This window comes from Jaculus jaculus, chromosome 5 (genome assembly GCF_020740685.1).
Source record: "Jaculus jaculus isolate mJacJac1 chromosome 5, mJacJac1.mat.Y.cur, whole genome shotgun sequence".
Taxonomy (NCBI): domain Eukaryota; kingdom Metazoa; phylum Chordata; class Mammalia; order Rodentia; family Dipodidae; genus Jaculus; species Jaculus jaculus.
The window spans coordinates 82807412-82823460 of record NC_059106.1 but is presented as its reverse complement, the minus strand read 5'-3'; the positions used below and the strand labels follow the sequence as shown (position 1 = coordinate 82823460).

The 16049-nt window shown below is 42.8% G+C and overlaps 1 protein-coding gene across 1 annotated transcript in view; it reads left to right on the top strand.

Annotated features, from left to right (window-relative positions):
- The window catches only part of Cfap57 (cilia and flagella associated protein 57), a 93069-nt gene that overhangs the window by 13529 nt on the left and 63491 nt on the right, over positions 1-16049 (top strand). The window contains exons 6-9 of the mRNA XM_004672484.2: positions 806-958; positions 6579-6718; positions 7446-7611; positions 8746-8859. Of these exons, the coding sequence (XP_004672541.1) occupies positions 806-958; positions 6579-6718; positions 7446-7611; positions 8746-8859 (573 nt within the window). The remainder of the gene's footprint in view (positions 1-805; positions 959-6578; positions 6719-7445; positions 7612-8745; positions 8860-16049) is intronic.

Here is a 16049-nt window from a genome sequence, read left to right as displayed (position 1 = left end):
CAAAACCAGCCGGGCATGGTGGCACATGCCTTTAATCCCAGCACTCGGGAGGCAGAGGTAGGAGGATTGCCGTGAGTTTGAGGCCACCCTGAGACAACAGAGTGAATTCCAGGTCAGCCTGAGCTAGAGTGAGACCCTACCTCGGAAAAAAAAAAAAAAAAAGTAGCAAAGCCTAAGACCAGGGCAAGAGGTAAAAGGGGTAGGGGGAAGGCAGCAAACAGTCACCAAGGTTTATTCGAAGTAGAGGTAGGAAGAGTGCTGTGAATGAGCACTCAGAGAAGATGCCTATGCTTTGAGTGTGGATGCCTAGGTAAAGGGCCAGAAAGAGGAAAGCTGGGGAAAGAGTAAGGAGAGAAGGGACTGAGGGGAAGAAGGCTGAAACAGTGTGTTTACTTTGCCTATAAAGCAACTCACTCCTGAGTTTGTGGGTTTATTTCACAAATGTTTGTTGGGCATTTTCAGTGGTGTGGGCACATAGCAGGAAAGTCAACACATGAAGAACCAGCTCTTAATCAGCAATCAGAAAAGCAAAAATGAACAGTGTGTCAGATGAGAATTAATGATGATTCCCACACATGCTGCTGTCTTACTATTTAGCAACTAATCACTGAAAGGTGAATGTGTGGTGGTTTTAAAACCAGTAGAAATAGAGGCACTCATACCCTCCCTTCTTCCTTCTCCAAGTATGAGGGGGATCCTGGAAGCAGCCTGGTCATAGAGCCTGAAGCTAAGAGTATCTGAGAGAAGCCCAGGGCCTTGCTGACAGTATGTGGCCATGACTGACAGCTGTTTTATGTCTTGGCAGATTCCTGTAGACCCACAAAGCAGTGAGTTAAGTCAGTCTGACAAGCAGGATGTTCTGTGTATGTCCTTCAGCCCCTCTGAGGAAATCCTGGTTGCCAGCACCAGTAAGAACCAGCTGTACAGCATCACCATGTCACTGACAGAGATCAGCAAGGTGAGCCTTCACCAAGAGCATCATTCTTCCATCCAGGCCAGTATGCCCGTCACAGACCATACCTTTATCACATGGGTAAATTTTTTCTTTCCAATAAGCTGAGTATGGTCCTGGGCCCCATTCATATAGGAAACCCTCTGAGCTATTTGTGGAGAAGCACTGACATACCCACAGGGCTGGGATCACTGCAACCCCTCGCATGACATGTTGACGTTGTCTACCGGATGTAAATTCTGAGTAGCTTTTACCAGCATTGAGCTTCAGGGTATCTATTGCTATACTCATTTGTGGGCACAATGGTGTATACATATAAATGTTTATTGCTGCTTTTTTATTTAGAATTTAATAAAAGAAAGAAAGAAATCTGGTATAAACCGAGCATGGTGGCACACACCTTTAATCCCAGCACTCATGAGGTAGAGGGAGAAGGATCACCTGTGAGTTTGAGGCCAGCCTGAGACTACGTATGCATTCCAGGTCATCCTGGGCTAGAGTGAGACCCTACCTTGAAAAAAAAAAAAAAGAGAAAGATGGATGGATGGATGGAAGAAAGGAAGGAAGGAAAGAAGGAAGGAAGGGAGGGAGGGAGGAAAATAGGAAGATATAAATACTACAGGGCATGGGAGATGTCTCGGCAGATAAAACACTTGCCACACAAACTTGAGGACCTGATTCCCCAGTGCCCATGTAAAGCTATATGCATAAAGTGGCACATCTGTTTGGAGTTTGTGAGAGGCTTTGGTGCATGCGTACATGCATGCGTCCTTCCTTCCTTCCTTCCTTCCTTCCTTCCTTCCTTCCTTCCTTCCTTCCTTCCTTCCTTTCTTTCTCTCTTTCTCTCTCTCTTTCTCTCTCTCTTGCCCCTTTCCTCCATCCCTCCCTTAAATAATTAAAAAATATTCTTTAAAAGGGTGAAAATAGCCTATACCCTCTAGCTATTATTCATCAATCCTCCTACCTACCCCTCCCCAACCTTAAGCAATCACTAATCTACTTTATGTCACTGTACACTTATCTATTCTGGCCATGTTATATAAATGAAATCATATGACTGGTTTCTTTGACTTTCCATACTAGTTTTAAGGTTCATTCATTCCATAGTATATGTCAGTATTTTATAGCTTTTATAGCCAAATCATATTTCATTGTAGGGATGTACCACATTTTGTTTATCTGTGTCTGAGTTTTGGAGATTCAGGTTGTTTCCGTTTTGGGCTACTATGAATACTGCTATGAACACTCATGCTAGTTTTATTTTTTTTCAAGGTAGGGTCTCTCTCTCTAGTCCAGAATGACCTGGAATGCATTATGGAGTCTCAGGGCGGTCTCAAACTCACAGCAATGCCTTCCAAATTCTGGGATTAAAGGTGTGAGCTACTATGCTTGGATTTGTTGTTGTTTTTTTTTTTTTAATTTATTTAGCCAGGTATAGTGGTGCACGCCTTTAATCCAAGCACTCAGGAGCCAGAGGTAGGAAGGATTGCCATGAATTCAAGGCTACCCTGAGACTACATAGTGAATTCCAGGTCAGCCTGGCCTAGAGTGAGACCCTACCTCAAAAAAAACTTTAAAAACTTATTTAGGGGCTAGAGAGATGTACCTGCAGAGCCTAAGGACCCAGCTTCAACTCCCCAGAACCCATATAAGCCAGATGCACAAGGTCACACATGCACACAAGGTGGCACACATGCCTGGAGTTCGATTGCAATGGCTTTAGGCCCTGGCATGCCAATTCTCTCTCTCTCATGTGCATGCTCTCGCCCTTGCTCTCATTCTCATAAAAAACTTTAAAATATTTATTTATTAAAAGATAGAAGGAGAGAGAAAAGATGCAGAGAATAGGTAGGCTGAGACCTTCTGCAGTTGCAGATGAACTCTAGATGTGTGCGTCACTTTGTGCATCTGGCTTTATGCAGACACTGGGGAATTGAACCTGAGTCAGCAGTCTTTGCAAGCAAGTACCTATAACTACTGAGCCATCTCGCCAGCTCTTTTTCTTAACTTTTTATTGACAACTTCATACATAACCACAGTGTACTCTGATCATAATCCCTTCCCACCTTTGTCCCCTCTCTCCTATCTTTCCTCCACTGAACCCTTTCTTCTTTCCAGTTAGGGTCTCTTTATTTTGATGTCATCATTTTTTGCCCTCATATTTTGCAGCCACTGTGAGGTCATGAATGCAATGGCCACTTTGTTTCTAGAAGATAGTGTTCTGAATCATTCCTCCCCATCCTTTGGCTTTTACATTCTTTCTGTCTCTTCTTCCACAATGGAGGGTGTGATAGAGATGTCTCACTTATGCTGAACATTCTGATGTCACTTATTCACAGCACTTTGATCAGTTTTGAATTTCCTTAATAGTCTCCAGCATCTGAAAAGAGAAACTTCTCTAACCAAAAGTGAGAATAGTATTATGGGCATAAGCACATATTTAGATGGCAATTTGGTAGACATAATATATCTGTTTAGCCAAACAACAGTATCTTCCTCCCTAAGACTTCAGATCTCCCTAGCTATAGGCTTTTAACTAGGTTTTCAGTTCCAGGCATAAATTCCCTCAAATCCAATCAGAGAGTAAGCAGTTGGTTTCTCCCTTAACAGATATGCCACCATTGCACCAATTGGTAGATTTTTTTTTTTTTCCTGGCTGGCCAGCCATAAGGCTTGGAGGGTCCCCTGCTGGTTAAGACAGGTGATTACTTTCCTCCCCCAGCAGACTGCATAGCACTTCCCAGCACTGTGATAGCTAGTCGCCAGGGAAAAATGCTTGTAGCTCAGCTCTGGCTTGATCTCCGATTGCTCTTCAGTGCTAGCATGTGTTGCCTTCAGCAATAGGGTCTTAGCATCTACTGCTGGTGGCCAACCAAGAGCCTTGGCAATAGGCTACATTGTTTGGAGGGGGGCCATCAGAGGCCTTCCTGACCAACAATTCACTGGGAGGTATCCCAACCCTGGCACTGAAACTTTCCTGTAGCAACCTGTGTCTACATGCTCAGCACTCTTACATGACTCCTGAGGGTCAAACTAAGGTTCTAATGCTTGCAAGGCCAGTACCTTACCAACTGAACCATCTCCCTACCCCTGATTTCATGCCTTTAAAAAAAAGAAGCTAAGACGAATAAAGAGCAAATATATATTTATTGCTTTTTGTTTTATTTTTCTTTAAAGAATTTTAAGTGGTGGGGTGGGAAGGAGGATGGGCCAACCTTGGGGGGGGGTGTGGGGCTGAGAGTGCATGCATGCAATGTGTGTTGTGGTGTATCCTTTATTGCTTATTAATACGAAACCTTCTCATCATTTTTTTTTCTGTTTTTTTGTTTGTTTGTTTGTTTTTCAAAGTAGGGTCTCGTTCTATCCCAGGCTGATCTGGAACTCACTATGGAGTCTCAGGGTGGCCTCGAACTCAAGGCAATTCTCCTACCTCTGCCTCCCAAGTGCTGGGATTAAAGGCGTGCGCCACCACACCTGGCCCTTCTTATCATATTTTTAGCTTCTTCATGTGTTTTTATGGGTTCGAGTTACTGTTATAGTCACTTTTTAGTCCAATACAGATTTGCTTTCACCCACTCATCTAGGTAATTTTATTGACAAATATGTTACTATCAATAATATAAAATAGCCGGGCGTGGTGGCAAATGCCTTCTATCCCAGCACTTGGAAGGCAAAGGTAGGAGGATCACCATGAGTATGAGGCCACCCTGAGACTCCATGGTGAATTCCAGGTCAGACTGAGCTAGAGTGAGATCCTACCTTAAAAAATCGGAAAATAATAATAAATCATAATATAAAAGATTTATATAAGTCCAACAATACATCACATATATATTATTTATATGGTTTTGTTGAGCTGGAGAGATTGCTTAGTGGTTAGGGTGCTTGCCTGTAGAGCCTAAGGACCCAGGTTCTATTCCCCAGTATCCACATAAGCCAGAGGCACAAGGTGATGTATGCATCTGGAGTTCTTTTGTAGTGGTTGGAGGCCCAGGCACACCCATTCTTTCTCAAATAAATGAAAAATATATATGGTTTTGTTTTTCGAGATGCCTCATGAAGCCCAGACTTGCCAATATAGTGCCACTATGTAGCAGCAAAGTTGACCTTGAGCTTCTGATCCTTTTGCTTCTACCTCCTTGAGTTCTAGAATTATAGACATGCACCATCATGCTTAGTTTATGTTGTGCTGGAGATCAAATGTAGGGCTTCGGTATGCTAATCAAGCATTTTACCAACTGAGCTAAATCCCCAGCCCCTGAACAATTAGTTTTAAATCATACAGGGACTGGGAGATAGCTCAGTTCAACAAAGCACTTGCCTCACAAGCATGAAATCAATCACCAGAACACGTAAAAATGCCAGGCATGGTGGCACACATCTATAACACTAGTGCTAGGCAGAGACAGAGGTCCCCTGAGGCTCACTGACCAGCCAGTCTAGCCTAATTAGTAAGGACCATGCCAATGAAAGACCCTGTCTCAAAGGGAGTAGCATTCCTTGGGATGGTACCCAAGGTTGTCTGCTGACCTCCACATGCACACACACGCAAACACACATGCACACACACGCAAACACACATACACACATGCATTAAAAATAAAAGTTACTTGAATTGTGTTGGTAGAATCAAAGTTGCCAAAAATATTTGGAGTAAGAGGAGGAACCGATGGAAAGAATGAAATCTGTGCCTACCCCCAAGCCCAACACAGCACCTCTTTGTCTAAGATAGTATCTGAGATTGGAGAGAAGGAAAAAGTGGATGCATATAAATATGTAAGTGGGAGAGGGAGGGAATTCTCTTGCCATCCTTTGCTTGACTTGTGAACAGATCTAAAGTGTGTACAGCTCATTAAATTTCCTAGCCATCACTCCTCATTTAGATGTCCCAGGGAGAAAGCCTCTGATGTCAGACATTTGGCAGACATGTGTAACACCTTCACTACCAGCCCAATAGGATGCATTTCAATTTAAAACCATCTATCCAAGTCTCAGTTTCTGCTGGCAGAAGAATTTGTACAGTCTCTTTACAAACAATTTGGCATTACTTATTAAGACACTTAATAACATTCCTACCATTTTATCCAGCATTCTATTCTCAGAATATTATCCTAAGGAAGTAATTGGAGAAATGTCCAAAGATTTATATACGAGACTATTTAGCTAATGGTATTACTCCAAAATTTCAAAAGTTGGAAGCTACTTAAATGTTACCAAAGTACAGGAATGGTTAAATTAAAGGGTAGGACACTGATAGAATAGAATATTTTATTGCTATTAAAATACTGTTTAAAAATAATAGTGTCAGCTGGGCGTGGTGGTACATGCCTTTAATCCCAAGCACTTGGGAGGCAGAGGTAGGAGGATCGCCATGAGTTCAAGGCCACCCTGAGACTACAGAGTTAATTCCAGGTCAGCCTGGACCAGAGTGAGACCCTACCTCAAAAAACCAAAAAAAAAAAAAATAGTGTCATAGGAAAATATGTATAATAACACAGTTTGCCACAGCCTGACTTCTGCACATACACACAGGCTAAGTAGTGTTCCCCAGATACTAATTAGAGCTAAAGTACAGAGTCAGCCTTTTGCTCACCCTGCTGGATCTCATTCTGTGTGATTTCTCCAGGGGGAGCCTGCTCATTTCGAGTACCTGATGTACCCACTACACTCAGCATCTATCACAGGTCTAGCCACCTGCATCCGCAAACCCCTCATCGCCACCTGTTCTCTGGATCGGTCCGTTCGCATCTGGAATTATGAATCAAAGTAAGGAATGGAAGGCCTTGCTGCTCTGGTGTGCAGAATTTCAGTGGTTAAATTTGTTTTCATGAAGTGTTTCATTTGAGAGTTTTGGGATCTAATGACTTAGAATCTTTCAGTTAGAAATGCCTTTTTCTTTTAAAAGTCTGTCAACTGTTTCTCACTCTTTCATGGGCTAGAACATAACTTCTTGGTTTATTAAATTCTCACTGTATGCCAAATCTTATGCCATACCCTAAGTACATAGAGGTAAGGCCCCAGTATCTCATCATCTTAAATAAATTTCACTGTCCCACTAGCTATCCTGTGCCCAGAGCTGCTTCTTACTTCATGGAGTTCTCCAGGCCCTCTTCTCCTCCTTTCTTCTTTTCACTGTCCCAAGCATTCCCAATTCCCCAGCAGTGGTACCATCTGGCGTGGCCTCCTTGAGACTGAACCAACACTGCTTTCTTTATTCTTGTATATAAAGGACTGCTAAACAAGTATTTGTATAGTGTTTGCAATTCTTGAGACTTCAACAGGGCTGTGTCTTCAGTGTTACTAGGCAGTATCATCTGGCCATATCCAGTGCTCAGCATCATCTTTGGGTAACCAGAATCTAGAAAAGAGCAAAACCATTCTTTTCAAGCAATGAAGTCTGCCAAATGCACAATAACAATATATCCTGATACAATGGGGGACTTGAGGTATTTAGGGATTCTGCTTTTAATTCAATAATTGGCCTTTTTCACAGCACATTGGAGCTATTTAAGGAGTATCAAGAAGAAGCATATACAATTAGCCTTCACCCATCTGGACACTACATTGTAGTAGGCTTTGCTGACAAAGTACGTCTTATGAATCTCCTCATTGATGATATACGTCCTTTCAAAGAATATTCTGTCAGAGGATGTAAAGAGGTAAAAATCGTGGGACTACAGTCTGTCTTGGCAGAACTTCAGTGATTTCAAAGACTATCCAGTACTGGTGCTGAAGAGATAGTTCAGTGGTTAAAGGTGCTTGCTTGCAAATTCTGATGACCCAGGTTTGATTCCCCAATATCCACATAAAGTCAGATGCACAAAGTGGTGCATGTGTCTAGAGTTCATTTACAGTGGCAGGAGGCCCTGGCTGTGCCCATACTTGTACTGTCTGTGTCTGTTTCTTTATCTCTCTCTAACTGAAGTAAATAGAAAAAAAAAATTTAAACATCCAGTACTTCTTTCACAAACACATGAAGCATATGGTTCTATCCCTGCTTTCTTATGCCCACCAAAGTGTTTAACTGAACCTAAACCCTTATGGGATTCCATCTGTGATAGGCCTGCTCCCTGAGGAAGCCACCTTAATAAATAATGAAGAAAGATCACTTCAGAATAAGAGTCATAACTGTGAAAGAGAGAATGGAAATTGAGGGGGTGTGGGCAAGGGAAATGGAGCATCAGCAGTGAGATTCTGTTACAGCCCATCAGGTTTCTTCTGAGATGACTTGCAAAAACAAAGCAGCAGCTTTAGGAATCACCTCCCCTCTCTGAAACAGTGCTTCTTCCAACACAGTGAGGCAGCATAATGACTGCTGGGTGTGGCAACATCAGCATCTTGGCTGGCATGAGCTACAAGCTTACTGACACTATTTGAAAATATTAGCCAGATCTTGGCCCTGTTATACCTGCCCCTACTCCCACCCCCACACATAGTTCCCACTTGAACTCTCTGGAAAAGCAACTCTTGACTATAGCCTCCTTTCAGTCTGTTCATCTGTGTTTGAAATTTTTATTTTACATATAACAGGTTATGCTCTTCTGTCCCCTCACCCCTGCTCCTGTTACTCTGGGGGCCCTTCTCAGTAGAGCTGTGGTATTAACTGAGGGGTCATGGAGACCTCATTTAGTCTCCCCATGGGGGACCATCCATGCCTCAGGGTATTCCGACCCACTCTGTGGCTCTTAAAATCTTTCCTTTCCTTTTCCACAATATTCCCTGAGCCATGGCAGGCCTATTGGCAGTCTGTTGTTGTTGTTGTTTTCTGCTCATCTTTTACATGCTCCCTCTAGTGTGCCTTTAGCAATGGAGGTCACCTGTTTGCTGCAGTCAATGGAAATGTGATTCATATTTTCACGACTACGAGCCTAGAGAACATCACAAACCTGAAAGGACACACAGGGAAGGTAAGTGAGCAAACAATATTTAGGGAAACAAGGGACACATGCACTTAGGCTAGCCCATGAGACAGGTGAAGACAGTTGTTTCTCTCCCTATGAGGCTCACTGTATACTTGAGGAAAAGAAACAACAAAGCAGTTGCAAAGACACATTGCAACCAGCCTGGCATGATGGTGCATGCTATTAATCCCAGCATTTGGAAGGCAGAGGTACAAGGATTGCTGTAAGTTTGAGGCCAGCCTGAGACTACATAGTGAGTTCCAGGTCAGCCTAGGCTACCCTACTCAAAAAGTGGGGGGGGGGGGTGGCTGGAGAGATTATTTGGTGGCTAAGGCATCTTCCTGTGAAGCCTAAGGACCATGTTCAATTCCCCAGAACCCACATAATACAGCTACACATGGTAGCACATGTATCTGGAGTTTGTTTGTGGCTAGAGACCCTGGCATACCCATTCTCTCTCTCTTGAAAAAAAAAATTGCAACTAAATCAGGGAAAAGGCATAGGATTTTTATGAAAGGAAATAGTAAGGAGGTATGTAGAACTTGGGTCAGGATATTTGCTAAGGCTTCATTCTGGAAGAATGGATAGGAATTAACTAGATAGATCTGATAGTAATAATCGTTGTAGATAAGGATACAGAAACACACAGATAGGAGATCCAGGGAATGCCTGAAGACTAAAGAGTCTGTGAGGTGGACCATAAGTCTGAAGCTGAAGCATAGGTGAGCTGAGATCAGAGAGGTTTATAGGGACCTGTGGGGGTTTTGAATGTATATCCCCCTAGACTCAGATGTTTCATTGAAGCTTGTGACCAGCTGAAGGAGGTGTCACTACGGGAGGATCCTGGGGCCCGGTCCTAAGATGTATTTGGGAACAGATCTAAATTCCAGCCCAGAAGTATGCAGAGCAGTACAAGCTATGGCAGGGTCCCTACTGCTTGCTGCCCATTTGTGCTTGTTGCCTTTGCCTTTGGTTTTTGTTGGCTGCTTGGTTGTTTTTCTCTGCTTGGATATATGGAAGCAGCTTCTTTGCCACTGATGGCCCATCTCTTTTGATCTGTAAGCTTGAAATAAGCCCCTCCCTCTCATAAGCTGTGTCTGGTTTGGATGTTCATCCCAGCAATGACTACATCAAGGTCCAGATACATAGAACTTTAAAGACCCTGCAGTATTTCATTCTTTATCCTTCTTTTTTTTTAAAACTAAGTAACAGTTTATTTTTCCAAAACATATTCAATCTTTATCCTTCTTGATTGTTAAAACTATGGACTAAGGGCTAGAGAGATGGCTTAGTGATTAAGGTGCTTGCCTACAAAGCCAAAAGATCTAGGTTCGACTCCCCAGGACCAGATGCACAAGGGGGCGCACGCATCTGGAGTTCGTTTGTAGTGGCTAGAGGCCCTGGCATGCCCATTCACTCTCTCTCTCTCCCTGCCTATTTCTGTATCTCTTTCTCTCTCAAATAAATAAATAAATAAAAACAAAATATTTAAAAAACTATGGACCAAGCTGGGCATGGGAATGCATGCCTTTAATTCCAGTACTTGGGAGGCAGAGGTAGGAGGATCACATGAGTTTGAGGCCACCTGAGGTTACATAGTAAATTCCAGGTCAGCCTGAGCTAGAGTGAGACCCTACCTTGAAAAACCAAATAAAAATAATAATGGACTAGGAAGATGACACAGCTGATAAAACATTTGTCCCACAAGTGTGAAATCCTGAATTCAGATCCCCAGAACCCATGTAAATGCTAAGCATAGTGTGTGCCTATAATCCCAGAACTTGATAAGCAGAGACAGGGAATCCCTAGGGATTGCTGGTTAGCTAAACTAGCTGAATCACTGAGAGATCCTGTCTCAATAAATAAGGTGGAAAACAATAGGATACACCCACTGTCAATGTCTAACCTCCACATGTCAAGTATATACATGTATACATACATGTATACACATGCATATATACTACACACACATTACACATACACAAGAAATGAGGGCAAGGAATGGCATGACCATATTCAGGCATTTTTTTTTATCATGATTGTATTAATTTTATATCATCATGGCCAAAATACCTACATGACAGAAACAACTTAAAGGAGGAAAGGCTTGGCTCATGGTTTCCAAAGAGTTTAATTGGTCATGATTGGGAAGACATGGTGGAACTCATGGTGATGGAAACATCTGGCCAATACTCTTCACATGGACAGGGAATCAAGGAGGTACTGGCATCAGGGGCTTGGCTATCACCTTCCAAAACCTGCCCCCTAGTGACCTATTTCTGCTGGCCAGGCTCCACCTCCTAAGGGCTCCACACACTGCCAAAGCAGCATTATCAGCCTGGGAACAAGTGCTTAAAACATGAGCCTGTGGAGGAGGACATGGCTGATTTAGCTCATAGTAATGGTGATGTCAGACACTGTTTGAACTAAATGGATTCAAAAGGAGACTTAGAAATTAAAGTCAGCAAGTTCCAGAGTATATTACACGTGAGGCATACAGAGGGGGAGGCCAAAGCTGAAGGGGATAAGTCAGCAGATGGGTCTGGAAAGAAGAATCTATTGAAAGAGGAGAGCATTCAAAGACAGGAGGATGTGTAGGGAGGAAGAGATGGATATGTGAAGTAAGATTGTAATTTGTGTCCTCTGTGACTATGACATTGGGCATATTTGAGATAAAAGAGGGAGCTGGAGAGGTGAGCTGCCTTCTACAACCTATGCCAAGGAATTGGACTTTAGAAGGTAGCTGAGTAAAAACATTGAAAGATTGTAGAACAGAAGCCATGGGACCAGAAAGGTAATTGTCCAAACAGCATTTAAACTGGATTAGAGGGAGGGAAACTGCAGTGATGGAGACCCAGATGGGAAATGAAGGTGAAAGATGGGTCAAGCGTTAAACTGTGGTTTTAATAGTAGGGACAGAGAGAAGAAAAATATTTAGTTATATTTCAGACATGTTTGATGTGACCAAAAGTATATAGAGACCAAGAAAGACATTAGGGCTGAAAATGAAGATTGGAGAATTGGATGATTGTGAAACCTAGGCATATTGATTAGCTCGCCAAGGATCATTATGAAATCTGAGAACCTTGGGCAAAAGAGAAGTGATTAACATTTAAGAGATATGGAAAAAGAGCCTGAAAATGAAGGTTCAAGGAAAACCTGGAATTAGAGACTTATATCAAAGAAGGGAACCACAATCTTCACAAGGATGAAGTGGGGCTGGAGAGATGGCCTTAGCGGTTAAGGCACTTGCCTGCAAAGCATACTGACCCTGGTTCGATTCCCCAGCACCCATATAAAGCTAGACACACAAAGTGGCACATGCATCTGGAATTTGTTTGCAGTGGCTAGAGGCCCTGGTGTACCCATTCTCCCTCCCCCGCCTCCGCCTGCTTCAAATAACTAAATAAATAAAATACTTTCTAAAAAAGGTTAAAAAAAAAAAAAGGATGAAGTAGTTGGGCAGGGGAGATGACTCCAAAGTTAAAGGCTCTTGTTTGCAAAGTCTGCTGTCCCAGGGTTCAATTCCCCAGCACCCACGTAAAGCCACCTATACAAAGTGACATGCATCTGTAGTTCATTCACACCAGAAAGAAGACCTGGCATGGCCATTCTCATTCATTTTATCTTCTTCTCTCTCTCCCTCCCTCCCTCCCTCCCCCCCCCTCTCTCTCCCAATCTCTCTCTCTCTCTCTCTCTCTCTTTCTCCTTCCTCCCCTCCCTCCTCTCACAAATAAATAAAAGTATTTTTTTAAAGGATGAAGTGGTTCTGGGCATCAAAGAAAGGTCATATAAAGACCAAGAACTGACCACTGACTTAAGTATTTAAGTCATAACAGGAAAAAGCTGCTTTAATTTTTAAAAATATTTTATTTATTTGTATATTTGAGAGAGGGGGAGCAGAGAGAGGGGGGGAGGGAGGAAGGGGGAGAGAATGAGCATACCAGGGCCTCTAGCAATTGCAAATGAACTCCAGAGGCGCCACCTTGTGCATCTGGCTTTACATGGGTACTGGTAAATCAAACCAGGGTCCTTAGGTTTTGCAGGCAAGTGCCTTAACCACTAAGCCATCACTCCAGCTCCCTTAATTTTTTTTTTTCAAGGTAGGGTCTCACTCTAGCCCAGGATGACCTGGAATTCACTACGTAGTCTCAGGTTGGCCTCAAACTCATGGCAATCCTCCTACCTCTGCCTCCTGAGTGCTGGGATTAAAGGTGTGTGCCATCACTGCCTGGCTTCTCCTTAACTTTTTTTTTTTTTAACATTTTTATGTTCATTTTTATTTATTTATTTGCGTGTGACTCAGAGAGACATACAGAGAGAAAGAGAAAGGTGGGGGGAGAGGGAAAGAATGGGCGCACTAGGGCTTCCAGCCACTGCTAACGAACTCTAAACGCATGCGCCCCCTTGTGCATCTGGCTAACGTGGGTCCTGGGGAATTGAGCCTTGAACCGGGGTCCTTAGGCTTCACAGGCAAGCGCTTAACTGCTGAACCATCTCTCCAGCCCTCTCCTTAATTTTTTATTGAGACATTTAATATGTGAATATACAGTAATTTGTGTTCCTGTCCCATAGTGATCTTTTGTTCCCTCTCCCTTGTCCTCCATCCCCTGAGGACAAAAGGAAAGGGAAAGTTTTTTTCAAGGGTTGGAGGTGAAAGATTGAGGGTTCATGTGTACAGAAACTGTCATTTGTGGCTGCCATGCTTCCTTAGCTTCATCAGTGCACCAAGGTTAAGGTGACTGTGCAGAGGCACTGAGTGCACTTGACAGCTCCATTTAGGACCATGCAGACCCCACCTCACTGGAGTAGGAGAGCAGCCGCTTGTTTTAGCACTTTCCAAGTACTTAAAATAATGATGGTCTCTAACCAAGGATATATGTTGGAACTACATGGGCAACATTTTTTAATATAGAAAGGATTAAGCCAAAGCTAGGCATATAGGAAAGTGGATAGCTTTAAATACATATTTCAGAAATGAAAAGAATAGAAATTAAACTATCTGGAGAAGTTAGAAAAAGAATAGCAAACTAAATCCAAATTAAATGAAGGCTGTAAATAATAAAGAGCAGAAGTTGATGAAATAGAAGATGCAAATGAATACCGCCAAAATGAAAACCTGAGCCTTGGAAAACATAAACTAAACAAGCCCTTAGCATAAATGATCAAGGAGGAAGAAAAAGAATATACAAATAACCAACACAAATAAATAATCTTGGTGCAGTTCACATGCGTGTAGGATTTTTTTTTTCTCTTAACAACTTATAAGATCTTATCCTTGGCTATCAATATTCTGACTGTGGTATATCTGATTGTAAATTCCTTTAGATTTATCCCACTTGAATTTTATTTTCCTTCCTGGAAGTATACATAAACATTTTGTTCAACAGATTTGGACTGTTTTAGCATTAACTATTTATTTATCTAAGAGAGAGAAAGAGGTAGATAAAGCGAATAAGTGCCCCAGGCTCTAGCCCCTGCAAACAAACTCCAGACACATGTACCACCTTGTGCATCTGGCTTTATGTGGATACTGAGAATCAAACCTGGGTCCTTAGGCTTTGCCAGAAAGTACCTTAACTGCTAAGCCATCTCTCCAGCCCAGATTGTTTTTAAACTGTATTTTAGCCTGGCTACCTTGAGTTTGCCTGTGGGTAGCCTGAGTCACTTACTGATCAGAGATTGTACATAAACCTTCTTAGCTGATGAGATTTTTTTTTTTTTTACCCTTTACTATTAGGTTTGTGTGTGGCTTTGAAGTTGCTGTCATCATCTGGGCATCAATTAATGTTTTTTACTCTGTGCTCAGCAGAGATTGGTAGTGTGGATGTGCCTTTTCTGGTTCTACCTCGGTGGATACAGCCTTGGTCAGATATATCGTCTTTCACACTGCCAGGGATGAGTGTGATTTTTCTGTGTCAAGCCTGGTTTCCTAGGAGATGCTTCCTGGAAGAAGCCCCTTGTTCAGTGCTTGGTCAGCAGTTGGGTGTAAGCCCCTTGCACCCATGAGGTCTCCACCACCTAAGTCAGTGAGTCTTTAGTAGCTAACAAAATGCTTTTATTTTCCCACCCCACCTCTGTTGCTGCTGAGTAGGTATGGTAATTTGAATGCATGTCCCCCATAGACTCAGGTATTTTAATATTAAAGTTTGCAACTTGGGTCTGTAGCCACCTAGCTGGAGGAGGTGTTACTGGGGGCAGATCCCGGGGTCCAGCTCAAAGGTATATTTGGGAACAGATCTCATTTCCAGCCTAAAGGTGTGCAGAGAGGTTTGAAATCTGGGGGTCCTGCTTTATGCTTTCTACTTTTTGGTATTTGCTGGTTGCTGTGGTTTTTCTCTCTGCTTGGATTTATGGTTTGTGGTTGTTATTGTTGTTGAGGTAGGGTCTCACTCTGGCACAGGCTGACCTAAAATTCAGTATGTATTCTCAGGGTAACCTCAAACTCTCGGTGATCCTCCTACCTCTGCCTCCCAAGTACTGGGATTAAAGGTGTGTACCACCACACCTGGTGGATTTATGAATGGGGGCCAGCTTCTTCTGCCATTGATGGAACTTCCCCTTGTATCTGTAAGCTGAAATAAATCCCATTCCTCCTATAAACTGTGTCTGTTTGGAAATTTATCCCAGCATTGTGGAACTGTCTACAACAGTAGGTGTAGCCTGCCACAGGCCCATAGCCTTCTAGCCCCCAGCATGTCTTGATCTTATCTTTCCTATGTTGTATTACTAATAGTCTGCTGTCCTAGCATTTTTTTTTTTTTTTTTTTTTTTGGTTTTTCAAGGTAGAGTCTCACTCTGGTCCAGACTGACCTGGAATTAACTCTGTCATCTCAGGGTGGCCTTGAACTCATGGCAATCCTCCTACCTCTGCCTCCCGAGTGCTGGGATTAAAGGCATGCGCCACCATGCCTGGCATAGCATATTTTTTTTAATGTTTTGTTTATTTATTTATTTGAGAGCGACAGACACAGAGAGAGAAAGAGACAGAGAGAGAGAGAGAATGGGTGCGCCAGGGCCTCCAGCCACTGCAAAGGAACTCCAGATGTGTGTGCCCCCTTGTGCATCTAGCTAAAGTGGGTCCTGGGGAATCAAACCTCCAACCAGGGTCCTTAGGCTTCACAGGCAAGCGCTTAGCCACTAAGCCATCTCTCCAGCCCTCCCTAGCATATTTCTTATGTTAGAGAGTTAGTTAC